Source organism: Pecten maximus, chromosome 5 (genome assembly GCF_902652985.1).
Source record: "Pecten maximus chromosome 5, xPecMax1.1, whole genome shotgun sequence".
Taxonomy (NCBI): Eukaryota; Metazoa; Mollusca; class Bivalvia; order Pectinida; family Pectinidae; genus Pecten; species Pecten maximus.
The window spans coordinates 18,648,700-18,670,088 of NC_047019.1; the positions used below are offsets into that span (position 1 = coordinate 18,648,700).

The following is a 21,389-nucleotide window of genomic DNA, read 5'->3' on the forward strand; positions in this document are numbered from 1 at the left end:
ACCAAGTCGGTCTGCAACGAGGTACAGTTCGTTTCCAAGGATACGCCAATAGTCTGTCGAATGATATGAATATCAAATTCAATGATTATGTTGTCGCCTAGAATTCAAATCATTTTCACAATTTCATTTTCTGATGATTTGTATAGGCCTTCGTCCAGTATATGACAAAAAAATTTTGTTTTGTGTAAGATTGACCAAAATCTACCACATTCCATTGATTCCACTCCTATCGGTTTAAAGAACCCACGCGATACTAGCCCTTACTTTTAGTTGTACTGAAAGTTGTATTTAGACGTTTACAAAATAAAAATAAGTTAAAAAAAACTTTTGAGCAACCAATGCAACGTTGCTTTAGAAATCCAATATAAATGACGAAGATCTACTTACTTTTGATAAGCGTGTATTTTAGAAGATTGATATACTTGAGAGTGGCTGGTCAGTATTGTGTCTTTAAATAGAGTTACTAATATGTAGGTATGGTTAATCTAGTTTTCAAGCAGGCCTATGGTTTTTTTTTAAATACGAAATGTATTGTGAATACTGTAGTAATTTCAGACAAGAATCTAAATGTTTGATACCTCATTCACAGGCACACTTATAAACCTGTCATATACATTTGTAAATCGTTCAAGGCGATTTAGGTGTTGGGATGATATACAACTAATGTTATGTAGCTTACTTAAACAGACTGTATATTTTTAATTGTACATGTTTACACATACCTCATGTGTTCAGCTAATATGATTAAATATATCAAATAGTTTTTGAGCGACGTGAAAGTCGCGTTGTATCTCCTCGTGTTGTTTTGACGGTTCAGTTAGTTTGTGTATCATTTTTTTTTATCAAACCGATAAACAAATACACAGGTAAACGATATTTGTTTTTGACTGGTTATTACGTGTAGAGTACAGGTGGACAAGGTTAGGTTAGACTGTCTCGTGGTAAACTAATCCGTTACAACTCCACGTCCTTGTAAGTTTAGATAATGAAAAGAACAAAGTACATGCAGACATCACCTTATCCAGAGCGAACACAAAAAAGGTATGTCGCATTTATTATATGCGTTCTTTCGAATCTTCATTTTCATATTTTATGAATATGTCATCAGTGAACCAACAACAAGAGTGGAGACACAATGTGGACTCGTGGAAGGAAAATATAATGGTGAAGGATATGCCTTTCGTGGCATTCCATACTCACTGCCGCCCACTGGAAGTAGACGATGGAAGCCGCCTGTTCCACTCAACAAGGCGTCTGGAAACTGTTGGGATGGAAAATTTCAAGCTTTTGACTATGGAAATACATGTATGCAGAGAAATCCGGAGAACCCGTCAGCTATTCTTGGAAGTGAGGATTGTCTTTACCTCAATGTATGGACACCAACTGTAAATAGTAGCGCTAATCTACACGTGATGGTCTGGATCCACGGAGGATATTTACAAGAGCTTAGCGGAAACTGGCCAACTTATTGCCCCTCAGAGGAACTAGCACGTGACACTAACATAGTTTATGTGAGTATGAACTATCGCCTCAACGCGTTTGGATTCATGGCCCTGACCATGTTATCACAGCAGTCACCGACCAACACCTCTGGTAACTACGGATTCATGGACCAAATCCTGGCCCTCAGATGGGTTCGGGATAATGTCAGGAACTTTGGTGGAAACCCAGATTCAGTATGTATTCTATTGAATTTTATTTTATTTTTTTTTATTTTTTTTTTGCAAATGAATTGCGGTTTTTTTTCAAATCATGTTTTCAATATATCAATTTATAAAAATCATTTGACATATGCTGTATCTAATTAAAACGTGTTGAAATTGAATGTAGGTTAACAAAATGTCTCAAAAAACACTAGCAATCTGAAATTGCGATGATATAAGCAGTGATGATAAAACAGCAATTAAGATATATCCGATTAAAAAAATTAATATTCTCATATATAATGCAAAAGCATGGAATGGTTACCGACATTAAGACATGACACTATATATGAGTTTCCATCTTATACCGTAATGGTGATATGTACTGAAGGCGTTGTATGTAACAATGTTCACCAGGTCACGATATTTGGACAAAGCTCTGGAGGAACAAGTATAATAGCATTGTTGGCTTCGGAACCGGCCAGAGGTTTGTTCCACAAAGCGTGGATGCTTAGTGCCTCACCAGTCTTCAACAAAACATCACAGGACGCTTCCAAAGATAATCTTGTCTTCTTGAAAAATACCGGCTGTACAAATATAACGTGTTTGTGTGCCCTTCCGGGTCCAGAAATCGTCAAAGCTGTACCATGGGATGTGTTTCCATATTGGGGAATGACTGACCTAGGTGACCTTCCAATAAAAGGCCACTTTGATGGCGCAGTAGCAGTTGTAGACGGTAAAGATTATTCGGTTATTATTGTTTGTTTGTTTCGTATTTGTTTCTGTTTATTCTGTTATTTTGTTGACTCTGTGTAAATTCTAAGTAACTGACCATCAGGCTTTCATGACACAAGGTTTCACTGGTTTCCAAAACACTTATTAACTATACCACAAAGCATACCGACAGCATCTTGTCATGTTTTTTTATGAATACGTTTGACTTGGGTCGTTCTTCATTTGCTTACGGTCAGCACTTCTTTCTTAACGGACCATAACCATTTTGTTTTTTGGATAAAAAGTATTTCAAAGCTACCAGATATTCAAGTCTCATGATCATTTATTGCTTAAATACATAACATTATATACTACATCAAAGAATTACTTGATATTTTATGGATTTTGAGTTTAATAATGAATGATAAATTTTGCCTAATTGGTGCCTAGGAGATGCTGTCACGTATCCCCCTTACCATGCTTGGGAACAAGGTCTCGCTATAGATGTCCCATTGATGATTGGTGAGTGCACAAACTATCAAAACACATTGCATGCCAAAACGGTGAAATGAAATCAATATTTTATTTTCTCAGTACTACTATCGTCTATAATGAACCACATATGGAGCAATATCGTTATATAATTTCTGTCTATTTTTTCTTCTTTTTTTTTTCAGGTACTACTGCAAATGAGATAGACTTTGATCCAACGCTTTTGACTATGAACACATGGAACTGGACCGAGTACCAACACCAAGTTGAAAGCCATTTAGGGACGTTTGGACCTGGCCTAGCTGAGGATGCGTTGAAATTGTACCCAATTAATGTAACGTCACCCGAATATGAATACACACGGATGGGTGCAGATATTCGAGTGGGTTGTCCGAATGATAAAATGTCCAGAGTTATCAGTATGGGTATGAAATCACCGGTATATAGATACGTCGTGACGTCACAACCTTCAAAACCTGTTCATCCACTCGGATTTCCTTTTCCTGCATCTTATTCCTTCCATATCTGGGACTTGTTTGCATATTTTGACACCATTAAAGACTACATCAAGCCACTAGCTCCTTCTGATCGAAATTTTCAAGATATAATCAGGCGGGAAGCTCTTTCTTTTGTTCGAACAGGCGCGCCCTTTACCGGAGGCTGGCAGCCATATTCACAAGGCATGACCGCACTTTTGTCGGAGAATATTTCTGTTGTTGCCCAGTACAAGAGTAAAACATGTTTGTTTTGGTCCGTGAACGGTTTGCTAGATTACGGATGGATAAACTGATTGCATACAAATATCATTTGTCGTTTTGTTAAAAGTTTGTTTCTCCGTATATCACATCGATAAACTGTTCATTTGGACTTTCGTTTATTCAGCTTGAATATCAGTGTCAGATAAAATCCGTTTAAATGAAATTAAGTAACACGTTTAATACATACCACCATATGAATGTTCCTATTATATTCTTAGGGTACCGTAAAGCTTGTTATTTTCGCGAGATGATAGCTTTGCTATTTCGCGGGTCATTGGCGTGGCCATGAAAGTTTAATACGTGAAATTATAAGACATGGGAAGATAGCATCCGTGAAATAAGCTGTAGGAAGGACTGTCGTCATAATGTGGTGACATTTGCCGACACAGGAACCGCCAATCATCCAAAGTTATTTCAACAATTAAATACTTCTTACCGATGTTGATATACAATATCAACAATCACGTGTTAAACGTTTTGATTCGGTTTACATTTGCTAAACAGAATAAGACATTTTATCTGTCGTACGTAAATAACCTACTATTAAAACATTATATGATGCACTGTACAAATGCATTGTGACATATCAAAAACTTTTTAAAAAATGGCAATATTAAAATTGAAAATGAAATAAATAAAAACTTATCACAATACCGTAAGACTTCATGAGTTAAAATCTTTATTAAAACCTAGGGAAATGGTATGACGCTATACAATGTATCTCCTTGAATATGAGTAAGACTAAGAAGGTAGTATAATTTTTAAATCAGGAATAAAACAATCACATGATACTAAAGTTCTACCCAAGTCGATAGCCCAACGTTTTAATGAGAGTTATTATATGAAAAGAAACTGCTGCTGAACAGGCTTATGTCAACAATACAAATGTTTGGTTCTTAAAACACATATATTGTATTCGTACTGTGACTAGTAATAGACCGAAGCACATTAATGACAATCTTTATGTTTTAAAGCATGACCACGTATCTGATCTTAGTGATAACCCTACATGCAAATTATCATTGGAAATAACACTGAAATAATTTGTTAGTGTTCAGGAACTCCAGGTAAGTACACATCCCAGCCGTTCGTTTCCAGCCTTACTTCTTTTCTAGGTAATAGCCAATCTTAGAGTCCAGTACACGTCCAATAGGACGTCTACTTGTATTGATGACATATGACACTGCAGCAGCCAGTATACACTAGTCAGTCCTATTCAATTGTCCCCTTTGAGTTATCTCTCTGATAACAATGGTCGAGTATGTAAATTGCGAGTATGTGAACTGGGTGCAACATACAAATGTTCTACTTTTGGCTCACACAAATACATGTAATTACTTTAAAAAGGTATAGAAGTCAAACTAGGTTACTTTTAATTTGTGATGTTGCGATATTACTGTCGTACATGTCACAACTATGTACTTCTAACGCCGATCGCTAATCATGGAAAAAGTGAGCGCTCATCAGAAAAGAATGAAGGCGTTCCTTAAGTTTTCAAAGGGTAATGGCAATGTAAAGAGTGTAATAATTAAACGTTTTGATAGAATAAATGATTTGTAAAGCGAATGGTCAAAATGAATCATCACCTATTTGGAATTCTTAAAAATCCACATTTCGTTCATTCCACTTTGGTCCTAAATAGGAATCCGATACGACTCTAGCCCTTACTTGCTTGCAAAAGAATGGTTGTAAAAAGTTTGCATAAACCCTTTATTGATCAAAATCAATACAACGTAGCACATAAGATTTGTTTTGCTTTTATTTTGGATTTTGAGCTGATTATTGTTTTAAGAATCATGGTCCTGATGTATCTTATTCACTTTGACATCGAATCCAAGTCGACAGGCTCTCGTTTAGCTATTCTCGGGTATTTTCTTCGTCGGAACGGATGTATCCTGACATAATTCCTAATCTTTCGGATGGCTTTATTCGTCAACTCAGAAGTTAGATGTTAACGGCAGCACCTGTCCATTAATGTATATAGAGGATATTGAATGGTTCCCTGTTTAATATAACATATGTTTCACGAGTATGACAGAATATCGATATTTTCACGAGTGCAAAGCACGAGTGAAAAATATCGAAAAATTCTGTCATAAGAGTGAAATATATGTTATATTCAACGGGAAACAATTCAATTTTCTTTTTATTGCCTTTCATTAACTTATATCATTGTGTACAAAATTAAAACTATCGAAAAATGTATAGCCTCAAAAAGTGCGGAAATCAGTAATGACGTCATCTCTTTGTGACGTTACTCCACGTCAACTTGACGGCGCCATTTTGAAAGGACTGATCAACACAATTTAAGCGTTTTCTGCTGTTATAGGAGATTCTGTGAATAGCTAACGTCAAGTGAGTATTTTATCAAAAAAATTGTCTAAAAATTTCAGAAATACAGCAAAATAACCAATTTATCTATCTCCACTTCGATTGGAAAAAATCGGCAAGTTTCTAAGAGGTTAATACAAAAGTCCGCTCTGATTTGTCAAAAACCGAAAAGTTGTATTTTCACCGCAAAATCTTATATTTTCACTGCAAATTCTTATATTTTCACTGCTCGTCACTGCAGTGAAAATAAAAGTTTTATTAGTTTGATAAAATTCTATATTTCACTGGCAAAAATGCAATAAAGGAAAATATTACGCGATTTTTTTACTAGTATTATAATTTATCTTGATAATTCTTTACAGATCATTTAGAAGGTGGTGGTCAGTTTAAAGTAAGACTAACTATTTTAACAGGCATATACATTTTCCTCGTTTATAGCCAATATAATAAAGCAGTTTTATAGAAATGGTACAACGCCACGTGGGAAAGAAATATGTCTGTCCAGATATAAGTCACATCAGGCGGCCCGTACGATTTATCTCCCATAGAACATGAAAATGGTAAGCTGTGAATCAAACAAGAAAATAAAGAATTTTCTCGTTTACGGAAAGTGCCTAAGGTTCCCGAATGATACCGGAATTGGCTGAAATGCTTGTCATTTGTTTTGGAACAATGTTTAGTCGTAATTACAAAATTAAGAAGAATATGATTCAGATAATTTTGAATTTGCTCATGATAGTAACGATATACACATGTATAAATCCATCAACTTAAAATATTTTAATATTTTTGTTTCCATTTTTCAATATCACCTTAACATTTCCTGGGTAAAAAAGGATAGCGAATGAAAGATACCATTGCATAATTAAGTAGTAAAAAGGGTTTGTTATAACATATGGATATCATTCTACCGCTTGAAATATATACTGTATACATTACTGACATAAACAGCAAGACAGAAGATCATTATTTGCAATGATAGCAATTTATCCTACCTTGGACATGGATATCCGCAGTTTTACCTCGGAAAAAGACAAGCTACACGTGCTCTTTGAACGTGCTCATGTCCTCTCTAGGGTAACGTCACTATGGCCTGACCTGGAACTCCGTTTACGGGGTCACACATGCATATGTTTGCCTGCTTGTTTACTTGTGTGCATACTATTTGTGGAAGATTTAAATCGTAGTGAAAATGTTCAAAATCGGTAATATGGTAACTGCTGGGGCAAATAAACAATCAACATCGTAAGGTGTAAAGCGTCTGCTGCAGTCTTATCACAACGGTTATCCGACCTCCACGTGTTCTTGTTTACATAAGTTTTGATTTGCTTCACACTACGATTGAAAAACATGGTAAGAGGACAGGGATATCCGCAGTTTCACCGGGGTGAAATTTTCTTTTCTCACCCTAGGGAAAAGACAAGCTACACGTACTCTTTGAACGCGCTCTTGTTCTCGATAGTATTCACAAAAGAAATTTAAAATAAGTAATAATTATCAGAGTTAACGGAGTATTTGGTTTTCTTTTTGACACGTTAATCGGGAATATATATTTTGTATGAAATCAATAACGTAAGGTCTAAAGCGTCTGCTACAGCCTTATCACAACAGACATCCGCCGTCCACGTGTTGTTGTTTACATACGTTTGGATTTGGTTCACACTACAATTGGAAAACAGGGCAAGAGAAAAATAATCGTTCACCCCTTTTTAGGATGAGATAGGGGAAAGAGATATCTCAACCCTCAAGGGGGGGGGGGGGTATTAAGTTACCAAACACTGGGAAAGCCTCGTGTTTGCATGTGAATTTAACACTCCTCCTATCTCACCCAAAAGGGGTTAATGATTCTATCTGTCTCTACTATAATGAAAAAAGGTGTTTGCTTAAGTATTACTCTCTGTGAAGATGAGATAACCCTGACTCACTCCTCATCCACAGGGGCTTAAATGACATATTACTTTTTTATTAAGTAGTCTTTTCCGTGGTCAAGCAGATGGAAAGAGATAAAAGACTTCGTTGTTGTAAGATACATTGTCCTAGCTCAAAATAGCTACTAGCTCCTATTCCTACTCCAAATGGTATTTTAAGGCATTTCTGCCATGACGCCGTTCAATCGTACTGAAAAGAAACTCCCTAGGGTGAGATAAGAAATGTGCCAGTGGAAACAGTGCCGATACATCTGCCTAGGGTAAGATAAATCACAAGACAATGATTCGGACAGAAAACAAATTTTATTTTTGCAAAAAAGAGATAGGACACAAAAGATAGAAATAGACGATTATATTTAATTTACTGGTGTAGTTTACAGATACAATGTTTGTTAGGAATATAAGATATAATGTATATACTGGAATGCGTAAATAATTCGGTCCCGTAATACTCTCACTGTTTATTTCATGTTTTTTCGACAAAAACCAATACACAAATATAATTAGATGTCCCGTATTGGGTACAGGTAGACAAGAGTAGGTCAGACTAGCCAATGATAAGCTCATCCTGTCACGTCATTACACAATCATATAAAGAAAGAAACAAAGTACATATACACATAACCTTATCTTGGCCGAACAAGCACAAGCTATGTCTCATGTATTATATACTTTCGTCGCTGTAATATTTTGTGAATATGTCATCAGTGAACCAACAACAAGAGTAGAGACACAATGTGGACTCGTGGAAGGAAAATATAATGGTGAAGGATATGCCTTTCGTGGCATTCCATACTCACTGCCGCCCACTGGAAGTAGACGATGGAAGCCGCCTGTTCCACTCAACAAGGCGTCTGGAAACTGTTGGGATGGAACATTCCAAGCTTTTAACTATGGAAATACATGTATGCAGAGAAATCCGGAAAACCGGTCAACTATTTTAGGAAGTGAGGATTGTCTTTACCTCAATGTATGGACACCAACTATTAATAGTAGTGCTAACCTACACGTAATGGTCTGGATCCACGGAGGAAGTTTACAAGATTCTAACGCAAATTGGCCAACTTATTGCCCCTCAGAGGAGCTAGCACGTGACACTAATATAGTTTATGTGGGTATGAACTACCGCCTCAACGCGTTTGGTTTTATGGCCCTGACAATGCTATCAGAACAGTCTCTGACCAAGACTTCGGGTAACTACGGATTCATGGACCAAATCCTGGCCCTCAGATGGGTTCGGGATAATGTCAGGAACTTTGGGGGAAACCCAGATTCAGTATGTATCCCATTGTATTAAAAGCAGTTTTTACAACATGAAATAATATAACCAATGTACAAAGATTTTAAGGCATATTTTAGAACTAAGCTGCATATTGATATTATCTTAATGTTACTTAAAACGCTAAACACTCAATATAACAATGCAAAATTGTAGATTTCATGAAATAAACCAATAATACTGTTATAAATGATTATTACGCTTTGTTTAAGTTTCTGATCTTTCCACTGTTATTACTTAATATATATCATCTCTTATCTTTTATAGAAAGATGAAAAAACGTGTATAGATCTTTGTTGCCCCTCAATCAATAAACATTAAAATACATTTTAATCTATTCAAGAACAATGAACGTATTTCATGTAATAACAATTCCATAATATAACGTAAAGCTTGGTATAGCTACCACACATGCAAAAAATATATATTATACAAATATATCAGTGGTGTCTGTACATTAGTCCAATAGAACATCGGTCGATTAACAGTACCTCGTGTATGATATTTTGGACTTTTGCACAGACATCCATGATATATTTGTTTTATTACATGATCATAAAACACATTTAGAATCAGTGAAATCTTGACTTTCCTGTAGGCCTAGACGTACCCATGACTGTCGTCTGGCAGTATTGACCTCTGAGTGACTTAGAAGCTTGAAAGGGTAGGACTAAATTCCGAAGCGTTACGCGGTATTCGCACGTGATCGTGTAATATTCATTTTAGCCGTACTTAAGTTTAAAATATAGCTTATGCGTGCAGTCGGACACGCGTGAAACACGTCGGCTGGATCGTGCAATGTGACTTTCGCACATGCACAACCGCTTACTCACTTTCATGCTAGCCGCTAGAGCATAATAGGACATAATTATGTTCCAATAGAAAAAAAAACTGTATGTTATCGACTGCACGCCATCGGTGTGAAATCGCGACGGTGTGTATTTCCGTCCACAATATACTGCGCGGCGACGCGAAATACGAATGCAATGGCTAAACACACATTCCGTAAATCGCTTTACAATGTAACGCTGGAAAAGGGTCTTGTTCACATGGTAAAGGGAGGGATTATAAATGGTATCGAGTCTACCCAAGTCACTTATCAAGGAAATAGCACGGCCACCGAAACGGGTCCAGAACGCTTTTCATTTTGAGGGGAGTACCTTGGATCAACCTTAAATTTGACGAGGGCACTAAGCGCACGTAAATGATTTTTTTTTTCACACAAAAAAAACGACAGAATGGTTCTCTACCTTCTAACTACATCATTATTACATTTCATTACATAATGCTTTTGAGTTTTCTCAACTATACGCCTAAAGTATATTACGAACTATTGCACGGCTAAAACGGCTATTGCATGGTATTGTATATACATTATACAATATATTAACAACTATGACGTTTCGGAATTTAGTCCTACCTTTTCAAGGGTCTAAGTCACTCACCTGCCAACACTGCCAGACAACAGTCATAGCGACTTCTAGGACTGCGAGAATATCTATATTACGGTGATTTTAAGTGTGTTTTAGTGATTATGTAATAAAACAAATATATCGTAGGTGTCTGTGCAATAGTCCAGAATTTTTGACACTTGGTACTGGTAATCGACTGCTGTTCTATTGCACGAGGCCTAAGTATAACATAACATCTTTATTTTTTTTAGTAAACCTGACAATGACTAATTGCGTTTCTTTTCCCTTTCAGTATATGTTTTCACATAAATATTTTTTTCCTGAAGGGTTTGATATCAAGTGATATTTGATACAATGTTCACTAGGTCACGCTTTTCGGACAAAGCTCTGGAGGAACAAGTATTGTAGCATTGTTGGCTTCGGAACCAGCCAGAGGTTTGTTCCACAAAGCGTGGATGCTTAGCGCCTCAGCAGTCTTCAACAAAACATCACATGACGCTTCCAAAGATAATCTTGTCTTCGTGAAAAACACCGGTTGTATAAATGTCACGTGCCTATATGCCCTTCCTGCCTTAGAAGTCATCAAAGCTGTTCCATGGGAAGAGTATCCGTCTTGGGGAATGACTGACCAAGGTGACCTTCCAACAAAGAACCACTTTGATGGTGCAATATCTGTTGTAGACGGTAAATATTACTACCTTCGTTTATTTGTTTAGTTTTACGATTTCTGTTTATTTTTTTTCCGCTCGCAATAAAACATATTATCATATTCTTACCATTTCATTCGCAAATGTATCAAATACATTGACTGCTCAAACCCCATATTCTATGGATACAAGTGATACTTCTTTCGATGTTCCTTCCTAACTTATCTCTACTATTTGTTACTGCGTGCACGACCACTACATATATAGTATCAGCAGTTGATAATTGACCACATGTTTGCTATATAATATCGTTAGTTTGAACGTTAAGAAACTAATATTTATGAAGGTTTGTGCAGGTTGAATGTTTGAAGACACGGTTTTAATTATCTACCCCTTTCAGCAATACATTGTCTATCATACATTATCGCTTCACTTTTTCAATGACAAATTATTTTGTGAAAAATGAAATATTGAATTACTGCCTTGTTGGTGCCTAGGAGATGCTGTCACTTATCCTCCTTACCAGGCCTGGAAAAAAGGTATCGCTATAGATGTACCATTGATGATTGGTGAGTTCCTATGCTACAAGTACAATTGTCATGTGACATGTTCAGACTTTTTACAACAAAACGTATGATCAAAACATTGCAAAAATGCTTCTGGAATTTTTAAACAAAATTTGTAAACAAATTCTAAGTCATATAAAGATTGATCAAATATAATAGATATAAAGGTAACATTAATATTAAGTTTATTTACTGAGCTAGGTTTTATGAATCATTATCGATGAACGATACCGATAATTCATTTTCCGAATGGCATGTTCCCATTTTAGTATATTTAGCCAAAGTATGCGTACTGATGTCGATGTTTATTTTCGCAGGTACTACTGCGAATGAGATTGATTGTTCTCCAACTCTTTTGACTGTAAACACGTGGAACTGGACCGAGTACCAACGCCAAGTAAAAAGCCATTTGGGGACGTTTGGGTCTGACTTAGCTGACGATGCATTGAAATTATACCCAATTAATGTAACGTCAGCGGAATATGAGTATACACTGATGGGTGCAGACATTCGAGTGGGTTGTCCGAATGACAAAATGTCTAAAGCTATCAGTATTGGTATGAAATCACCGGTATATAGATACGTCGTGACGTCACAGCCTTCAAAACCTGTTCACGTATTCGGAAAGCCTTTTCCGTCATCGTATTCCTTCCATATGTGGGACATGTTTGCATATTTTGATACAATCAAAGACTATATCAAGCCACCAGCTCCCTCTGATCGACGATTTCAAGAGATGGTCAGACGGGAAGTTCTTTCTTTTGTTCGCACCGGTGCACCCTCTACCGCAGACTGGCGGCCATATTCACAAGGTGTGACCGCACTTTTGTCTGAGGATGTTTCCGCTGCTAACCAATACAAGAGTAAAACATGTTCGTTTTGGTCCGTAAACGGTTTGCTAGATTACGGATGGATAAACTGATTGCCTACGAAGATCATTTGTCGTTTTGTTTAACGTTTGTTTCTCCGTATATCAAATCAATAAAATGCATTCTACTGTTCATTTTAGCTTTCGTCTATTCAACTTGAATATCAGTGTCAGATAAAATTCGTTTCAAATGAAATCAAGTAACACGTTTAATACATAACATCGTATGAACGTTTCAATTATTTTTTTAGAGTACCTTATAGCCTGTTATTTTCGCGAGATTACAGCTTCGCTATTCAGCGGGCCATTGACGTGGCCATGAAAGGCGTGGACTTGGGAAGACATCATCCGTAAAATAAGCTGTAGAAAAGAATGTCGTCATATTGTGCCGACATTTGCCGACTCGGGAACCGCCAATCATCCAAAGTTATTTCAATAGTTAAAATACTTCTTACCGATAGTGATATACAATATCAGCAATAACGTGTTAAACATTTTGTAATTCGACATCATGAGCAATAAATCCTCCTGTATCCAAAACTTTTCTTTTGCTCTCCATGAAAATCGCGAAAATTTTGACCGTTGAAAATAGCCTGCTATACGATAAGTGGTAGCTGTCAATAAGTCATATTATTATACAAATCCCATATATTCGTCTATTAATTAGGCTTTGTAAGTGAAATAGCAAAAACATCGTGACGTATCAAATAAATTGAAGAAAATTATATCACAATGACATCAATGCATGATCCTTAAACATTTTGATGTCACTCTTCGAAGCACATTTTTTTTTCAAAACCAGTCAACAGAATAAGACACATTTTTCTGATTGTTGATGCACTGTACAGATGCTTGTAGTTTTCTGTCAACTGTTCAAGTGTAGTAGTATTGCGTTCATTGGTATCTTCAAGCTAACAGAGTATTAAAACAAATTGTTCAATATTAAAAAGTATATTGACAATAAAGGAATTGAAAAACATAAAAATACAAACTTATCACAATATCATAAGACTCCATGATGAAGAACCTTATCAAAACCTAGGAGAATGGTATGACGCTATGCCTGCTTGAACCTGAGTTAGATAAGATCAAGAAAGTGTTATAATTTCAAATAAAGAATGAAATGAAAATAAGTCATATCTAAGTCGATACCCTAAAGCTGTAGAGAGAGTTCTTACATGTAAAAAACTGCTTGTTTTGTTCTTGAAAACATAAATTGTATTCGTACTGTGACTAGTAATAGACTGAAATACATCAATGTATATCATTATTATCATGCACCTAATCTTTGTGATACCCTACAGGCAACTTATCATCAGGAATAACACTGAAATAATTTGTTAGTGTTCATGAACTCCAGGTAAGTTCACTTCCCAGCCGCTCGTTTCCAGCCTTACTTCTTTTCTATTTAATAGCCAATCTTAGAGTCCAGTACACGTCCAGTCGTACGTCTACTTTTATTGATAGCGTATCCAAATAACACTGCAACAGCCAGTATACACTATTCAGTCCCGTTCGATTGTCCCATTCGAGTTATCTCTCTGATAACAATAGTCGAATATGTGAACTGCGAGTATGTGAACTGGGTGCAACATACAAATGTTCTACTTTTCGCTCACACAAATAATTATTTTAAAAAAGAAGCCAAACCAGGTTACTTTAAATAGTGATATTTCTTAGCGACATGAGTCAGCAAAACCGGGAATAGACTATAATCTATATGTCCTTGAACTCGGAACATGTTGATGCATTTTATGAATTGATCACGATAAACGTAGGGCATAATGATTGTCAAATACAACTATATTTAGAATGTTATCTTTTCTCCATCCTTGCTAGGTTCTAAGAGTGTAACGCAATCAGACGCATTGGATAGCGAAGATGTATTTTGCCTTCTTTTATTTATTCATTTTTGTCCTCTCTCGCTTTCTAATGTCTCCCGTAACACTGCCTCAATTTGCAAGCAATTAAGCGTTCGTCCCTGCAAAGGTACTTTATGTTCCATAGTCCATATATATTATGGTAGTTGCTTCTCCTTCTTAACACACATCATTTCGGGAGTAGGCGACTAAATTTATATTTTGCCTTCTTTTTAAACAAACAAATTTCATTTATCTTGTAACTCCCTTGACACTCTCTCACTTTTGGCCTTTAGTTCCCTGTGAGGAAAGCTGCGGGGTTCTGTCCTCAAGCGTCAATAAAAATGGTCGTTGCTACTCCTGCTTTCAGCATATAAAAAGTGGGACGTCTTGTTCGCAGCCTCCCAAAACACACATACGCACACGCGTATGTCGCACGCATGGGAGGTCGCCCTTAAATGATCCTAGTTGTGGGATAGAACGTTAAACAATAATAAGCTAAACCAAACCCAAAATACATATATACACAACGCGCATGAATCTCGCACACATGGGAAACCGTCCTTAGATGGTCATTGATGTTAAAAAATACAAACAGAACCAAACCAATCACGATAAAGTACAGAAACTTTTTATTTATCATTGGACTCCACTTACACTAAGACACAAATGGTACCTGATTGATGCTTGTATTTGTTATAATAAGATACGAGTAATGCTAAATGTTCCTAATTATATATCATGGGTGACACAAAATCAAAACAGATTTGAAGCAACACTAGGGTGTTTGGTTTGGTTTTATTTGTTTAATGTTCTATCATCAGCTAAGGTCATTTAAGAACGGCCTCCCGTTCGTGCGATATGCATGTGTGTGGTGGTTGCTGAGGGCTAGGCATTAGTAATAACTACCATTTTTAAAGACTCTGGTATGTCTCGACCAGGGGACAGAACCCAAAGCCTTCCTCACAAGGACGAACGTTCAACTCAAAACCAAAAAGCGAGGCATTGTCAAGGGTGACATTAGGAAGAAGAAAGTTGTTCAGAAAGAAGAGAAAAGATGGGGACAGCAGATACAATTCTAAGGCCCTACCTGCAGGATAAACACAAAGGTGTGTGCATAAGGGAGAAAAATGTATCATGTTTGCTATCTCCTCAATGATATTTTTTGTTTGTGGTTATAAAATGTTCACAAAGAAATAGTGTATATTCCCAACGGCATTTAACATTGACAGGTTTATATATTACCACAAGATATTTCTACTCTTCCAGAGGCATCATTGGAGCGCTAAGCATTTTCGAGTGTCCTAAATGTATGTATTATAGCGTTGTTCGTGATGAAAACGTGTCACTTTTGATATCAGTATTGACCACATGCGCGTGCTTTGCGTGTTACGCACCTAGAGATGCGATTGCCAACGCCCGGTTAGGTAAAGTACACATCCCGTCTGGCACTGACGTATGCTACGGTCGATTAACGGCCAAGCATGCGCATACATCATGGAAAGGCAGAAAAATCCATTGACAAATCTAACGCAATGTAGTACAATTTTGGTGTGAAGTGTACGATTGTGCCCCTGTGATCAAACCAACATCCAAGCTAGGCTGCTCGATTTTCCTTTCTTCAGTTATTTTTCTATCTCTGTCATCTCTTTATTTTTTATACGATTTTTTTAATTGTTTTTCTTTTTGCTTGAAAAAAAACTTTAATAATCTGTTTGCCCTCCTCGTGTTAATTAATTTCAAAAGTTTCCCGATGATAATGCTAAAGTTAAATAAAACCAAAAATGAATTACGATCAAAAAGAACGTAAATATACACATAAAAGTTCACTTAGAGATAAAGTTATTCGACAATTTGTAAAGTTTATTTCAAATAAACAATTTGGTATAGGCGTTCAGATTAATAGTAATATATACATAAAAAAATAACGGGTAGAAAAGGCTAGCTCTAACTCAACATCGATAAAACAAAAGCTGATACTAACATTTAGAAGACGAACTTTGAAAAAAAAAGGCAAGACAAAATATATTGGACATGAAAAAAGTGACAAATAACAAGCCTCAAACATTTCAAACTACATTCCGCAAACAGCACATGAAAACCTGAATTCCGAATGAGACCCCGATGGCATTACTAATATATACTGATAGTAATCGTCTTTGGAGTGTTTAGATTTTAGAATTCGAAATCCACCATGTCTTCAGTATAGCGTGGTGGCATGCTGTTCTTTATAACTATGCTGTGAACATGGTAGATAAATCATATGAAGGGTATTGATATAATACCTCTAACTTCTGTGACATTATATAGCTCAACAATGTGAACCAAGTTGCTGTTTTTTAACGATATCACATCATCGGATAACCAGACAGAAAACCAAACAAAATTTTGACGGTTTTTGCCATTATTTGTCCTTCAAAACCTAAAACAATACACATATATGCATTTATATACTGTCCTGTATAAGTAGGTTTCAAGGTAGTGATCGTCCTTTAATTAAAATTGCAGTTTGTCGTAAAGAGATTGAATCCATTTTGAAAACTCATGATGTGTATATGATGCATATATCAGTTGAAGTTTTAGCTTTATTAAAGTTTCTTCTAAAAGAAATATTGGATCATATCATGTCGTTATCTTCAAACACTATGGATAGGAAATGCCGTTTTCAGAGCTCCGCTGTTACATAACAACTCTTTTTGAAGTCGTTATTCATTAGTAGAGCTGATTACTTTTCAAAATGACGTAAGGATCCATTAATGATAGGAATATCTTAGAAATGGTAATGCTAGTAAACATCAACTACAGGCAATACACGTTTTCTCTTAACCAAAATGTCATCTACCTGAAACACGAATAAATTTAGTGGATTTAATCTCAGCGGAGTCTTTAAAATGATATTGAATGGATCTTGATGATACGCTTGTAGCTTCATTACATTGAACATTGATTCCTAGTGTACCATATTTGTAACATGTTTATAGCATTTTGTAAAAATGTAAATATAAACAGCAAAATGTTTATGACGAGTGCGTGTTTTCCCACAAAAACTCAAACTGTGATATTTGGTATTTCAACATCCGATCATGTTGATGTTAGACATGAAGTCCAATCAAAACAACATGTTTTATCTTCCGCTTCTACCCTACTCAGATCAATGAAATGTTGAAAGTCGTATCATATTAGAGTGAGTTATGTGTTTAAATCCAAATCCGAACTTTAATTGACATGCATTGCTTCAAACGAGCAGTTTCCTATATTACTTTCATTTCGTGAACTTACCTCTTCAGACATATTCGTGAAAACATGTTGTCGCGACCGCTGATCTAGAAATGACTTTAAATTCGCGAATATTGAGCTATTAAACCATTGGATAATATGCTTCATATATCGGTACCCGATAGCTTGGTCGCCAAAGGTGTTATTTACAAATACAAAATGTACTAACGAGGGATTTAAATTTGCTATGGATTCTCCTCGCGTATAAAATATAAACCCCACGCAAAATATATGTTATTTGCAGTAACAATACCAATAAACTGATGAAACCTGGCAGAAAAATCATTTCTCTATGAGAAATGATCTTACCAAATAGATCCCAAATCATTTCATCATACAAAATTAAATAAATTACGCAATGCACGCGTTCAGTTGAAGCATTGTTACCCTCCAGGATGGTAGTTTTATAACTGGTGGCTGTACTAACCAAATTTGAGGTGTTTGCACATAGATACAAAGAGTCTGTCCACATTGACTGGCTCGCTAACTGACTTTACACACAGTGACTGATTACCTGCTATGATGTCATCATTCGTACGAAATGCAATCAAATTGCAATTGATAAAATCAGAGTGATCCTAATATCCATACAGGATTGCTGGCCATTGCTCTGCCATTCCATGTAAGGCGGCGTTGTTATGGTCAGAAATCGATAAAATCCTTGTAAACATGTTGTGTATAGAGAATCACTGCAGTAATACTTTACCAACAGATTAACGTTTGTTCGCTCACGGACGCGCTGAACACCAAATTATGACACTCTCAAAAAAGTTATCAGCATGACTACGCGAGCATCTCAATTTTAATATATCTCAAACTTTATTTACTTAAACAATAATGATTGTAGTAACTCTCTTAGCTTTGTCAAGAGTTAATACTTTTAAAGATATCAGGATCAAAAAGAATTTAAAGACGAAAAGTGATTTCCAAAACAAAAGGTTAAGAAGAACAGGTATCAGAGTGTGAGCAGATACTACATCAAAATATAAATACATCTCGATATTCCCTGATCATGAATAATATCCCTGTGAGTGCAGTGATTGTGATTACTGTATTCCGGTATTTTGATAATCAATGCGTGTCTTACAAGGGGATATTCGAATTGGAAGTGAAAGAAATAGATTTAAAAAAGAGGTGGCTGGGTGACTACCGGTGAACAGGTAGAGAGCTAGTCAACAATTGGACGACGTAGGTAGAGAGCTAGTCTACAATTGGACGACGCAGGTAGACAGCTAGTCTACAATTAGACGACGCAGGTAGACAGCTAGTCTACAATTAGACGACGCAGGTAGACAGCTAGTCTACAATTAGACGACGCAGGTAGACACTAGTCTACAATTGGACGACGCAGGTAGACAGCTAGTCTACAATTAGACGACACAGGTAGAGAGCTAGTCAACAATTGGACGACGCAGGCAGAGAGCTAGTCTACAATTGGACGACGTAGGTAGAGAGCTAGTCTACAATTGGACGACGCAGGTAGACAGCTAGTCTACAATTAGACGACGCAGGTAGACAGCTAGTCTACAATTGGACAACGCAGGTAGAGAGCTAGTCTACAATTGGACGACGTAGGTAGACAGGGGGTCTACAATTGGACGACGCAGGTAGACACTAGTCTACAATTGGACGACGCAGGTAGACAGTTAGTCTACAATTGGACGACGCAGGTAGACAGCTAGTCTACAATTGGACGACGCAGGTAGACAGCTAGTCTACAATTGGACGACACAGGTAGACAGCTAGTCTACAATTGGACGACACAGGTAGAGAGATAGTCAACAATTGGACGACGCAGGTTCAAATCTCGATCTGAGGCCGTTGCATTCTAAATATATATATATATTTTGATGTTCCTGATGATGAAATGCTAGACGCCAACCACAATGGTGATAGAATAATATTTTGATTGTCAATGCATGAACAGTTTAAATTTAAGAAGCAAACAAAAAAACTACAAAATATGCAGTTTAATGGACTGTTGTTTATCGAAAAGGTTACTGATATTTGTGTAGTGGTGTTTGGGCTGCTAAATTATTCAGTATGCGTTCTCTAGAAATATCCAGCTTTTCAATCCGGTCTTGTTAGAGGTGTCATGTGGTGATTGCGAATCCCGTGATTAATTAATTGATTATAATTGGCGTGTAATACGGTGCTATTGTTTGAGTGTTCGCGTGACGTGTTTCATTGAATTATCTGTATCGCACCATCGTACTTAGTGTGAGGGTAACGGGTCAGTTGTCAACGGTAGAAAACCCCAATAATAGTATCCGCTGAAAGGTACTTGTATTAATGTTTTGTGTGATGTGACCACACGCTTCCCTTAGAAGAAATATACATGTCAATTCGATAGTAAGTTTAACGAGTGCAAAATGTTTCCTATATACTGTATATAGTACATTGAAAGCGTTTTCATTTTTTGGGTTTATTGATTTTATGAAACGAGTCTTAGACGTTTTTTTTATTACTGTTATTATTTTCGCGATCATTGTAAGCTAAATATTAAACTTTGAAACAAATTAAATGGAAATTCAGGATACAAATTTATCGAATAACTACGAAAACTTTTTTTTAAATCAAACTGTTAAAGCCATTTTGCTTCGCCATTTTCAATTCATGACGTAAAGTCTTGGTCCATATCAAGGCGTCCTGTAGTTATTGTACCTGTACCCTACAAGTAATTAGCTCTATTTTTATGATGCGGATACATCATCTATACATTATTGTGTTCGGTTCGGGAGAAAAACAAAGGCCAAAAATACCAAATCTTTTCGTGAAATTATAGTTATAAGGTATTTGAAGCGGAAGTGCAAATATAACAGTGGATCTTATATCCGTTACATGCATATATATTTCTATAACCTTGGACAGGGATATCAACAAGATTTTCTTATTTTACCCTTGGTTGAGAAAGCTACACGTGCTCTTTGCACGATCTCAACAATTGCATTTAGCCATACACTCAGCAAGCCTCGTGTTTGGCAACTTATTTATCTCTTAAGATTCCATTGTCTCATTCCCATAAGGGTTGATAGATTCTATTAATCTCAACCAAACAGTTTGTTAACTAATAGTTGGTTGACCGTTTAGCCAGTCAGAGGACAAAATGTTTGATATACATAAGATATCCGTGGTAAATTTTCTTTATTTTCGGGTAAAACGTAATGATGCTGGAGAAAGACTTGGTTGTAATAAGTATAAAAATCATAAACAGTTACTTTGGAATTGATTCCCTTTAAACCGTTGATTATATTAGTATGTATATATTTATATCTAATGTATAAGTGTTAACATGACGTAAGTTTCACTATGCATAGCGTAATTAGTCAGATTTTCCCCCGAAAATATTTCCCGTATTACATCGTCAGTTGTGAATGTTACCATGGGACACCACACCACTTACAACAGGACGTGGCACGTTTAATTAAAAAATTAATGAATAGGGAAAAGACCTAATGAATTGCATATACATAGATATATAAAGGAACTTTTGTACACCGAAATAGCAGGAATCGATCACTGTGACGTAAACGTTACCATAGCATCAACGATCACACTGCGGGTTAACTATCAAAAGGACGCGTAACATTTACCACGTGCATCTATTTTAAACACA

General features: G+C 36.3%; 3 protein-coding genes across 3 annotated transcripts; all 3 read left to right on the plus strand.

The window, feature by feature from the left end:
• The first annotated feature begins 1,043 nt into the window (after nucleotides 1–1,043).
• Nucleotides 1,044–2,861, plus strand: LOC117328345 (para-nitrobenzyl esterase-like). Its single transcript, XM_033885872.1, has 3 exons — nucleotides 1,044–1,676; nucleotides 2,061–2,393; nucleotides 2,808–2,861. The coding sequence occupies exons 1-3, from the start codon at nucleotides 1,044–1,046 to the stop codon at nucleotides 2,859–2,861; spliced, it is 1,020 nt and encodes a 339-aa protein (XP_033741763.1).
• LOC117327407 lies at nucleotides 2,689–4,120 on the plus strand. The gene is made up of 2 exons (XM_033884363.1): nucleotides 2,689–2,879; nucleotides 3,035–4,120. The coding sequence occupies exons 1-2, from the start codon at nucleotides 2,873–2,875 to the stop codon at nucleotides 3,637–3,639; spliced, it is 612 nt and encodes a 203-aa protein (XP_033740254.1). The 5' UTR covers nucleotides 2,689–2,872; the 3' UTR covers nucleotides 3,640–4,120.
• A 4,398-nt stretch (nucleotides 4,121–8,518) lies between these two features.
• LOC117328346 (para-nitrobenzyl esterase-like) lies at nucleotides 8,519–12,771 on the plus strand. The gene is made up of 4 exons (XM_033885873.1): nucleotides 8,519–9,142; nucleotides 10,923–11,241; nucleotides 11,702–11,773; nucleotides 12,088–12,771. Exons 1-4 carry the CDS (start codon nucleotides 8,519–8,521, stop codon nucleotides 12,690–12,692), a joined length of 1,620 nt encoding a protein of 539 aa, XP_033741764.1. The 3' UTR covers nucleotides 12,693–12,771.
• The last annotated feature ends 8,618 nt before the right edge of the window (nucleotides 12,772–21,389 follow it).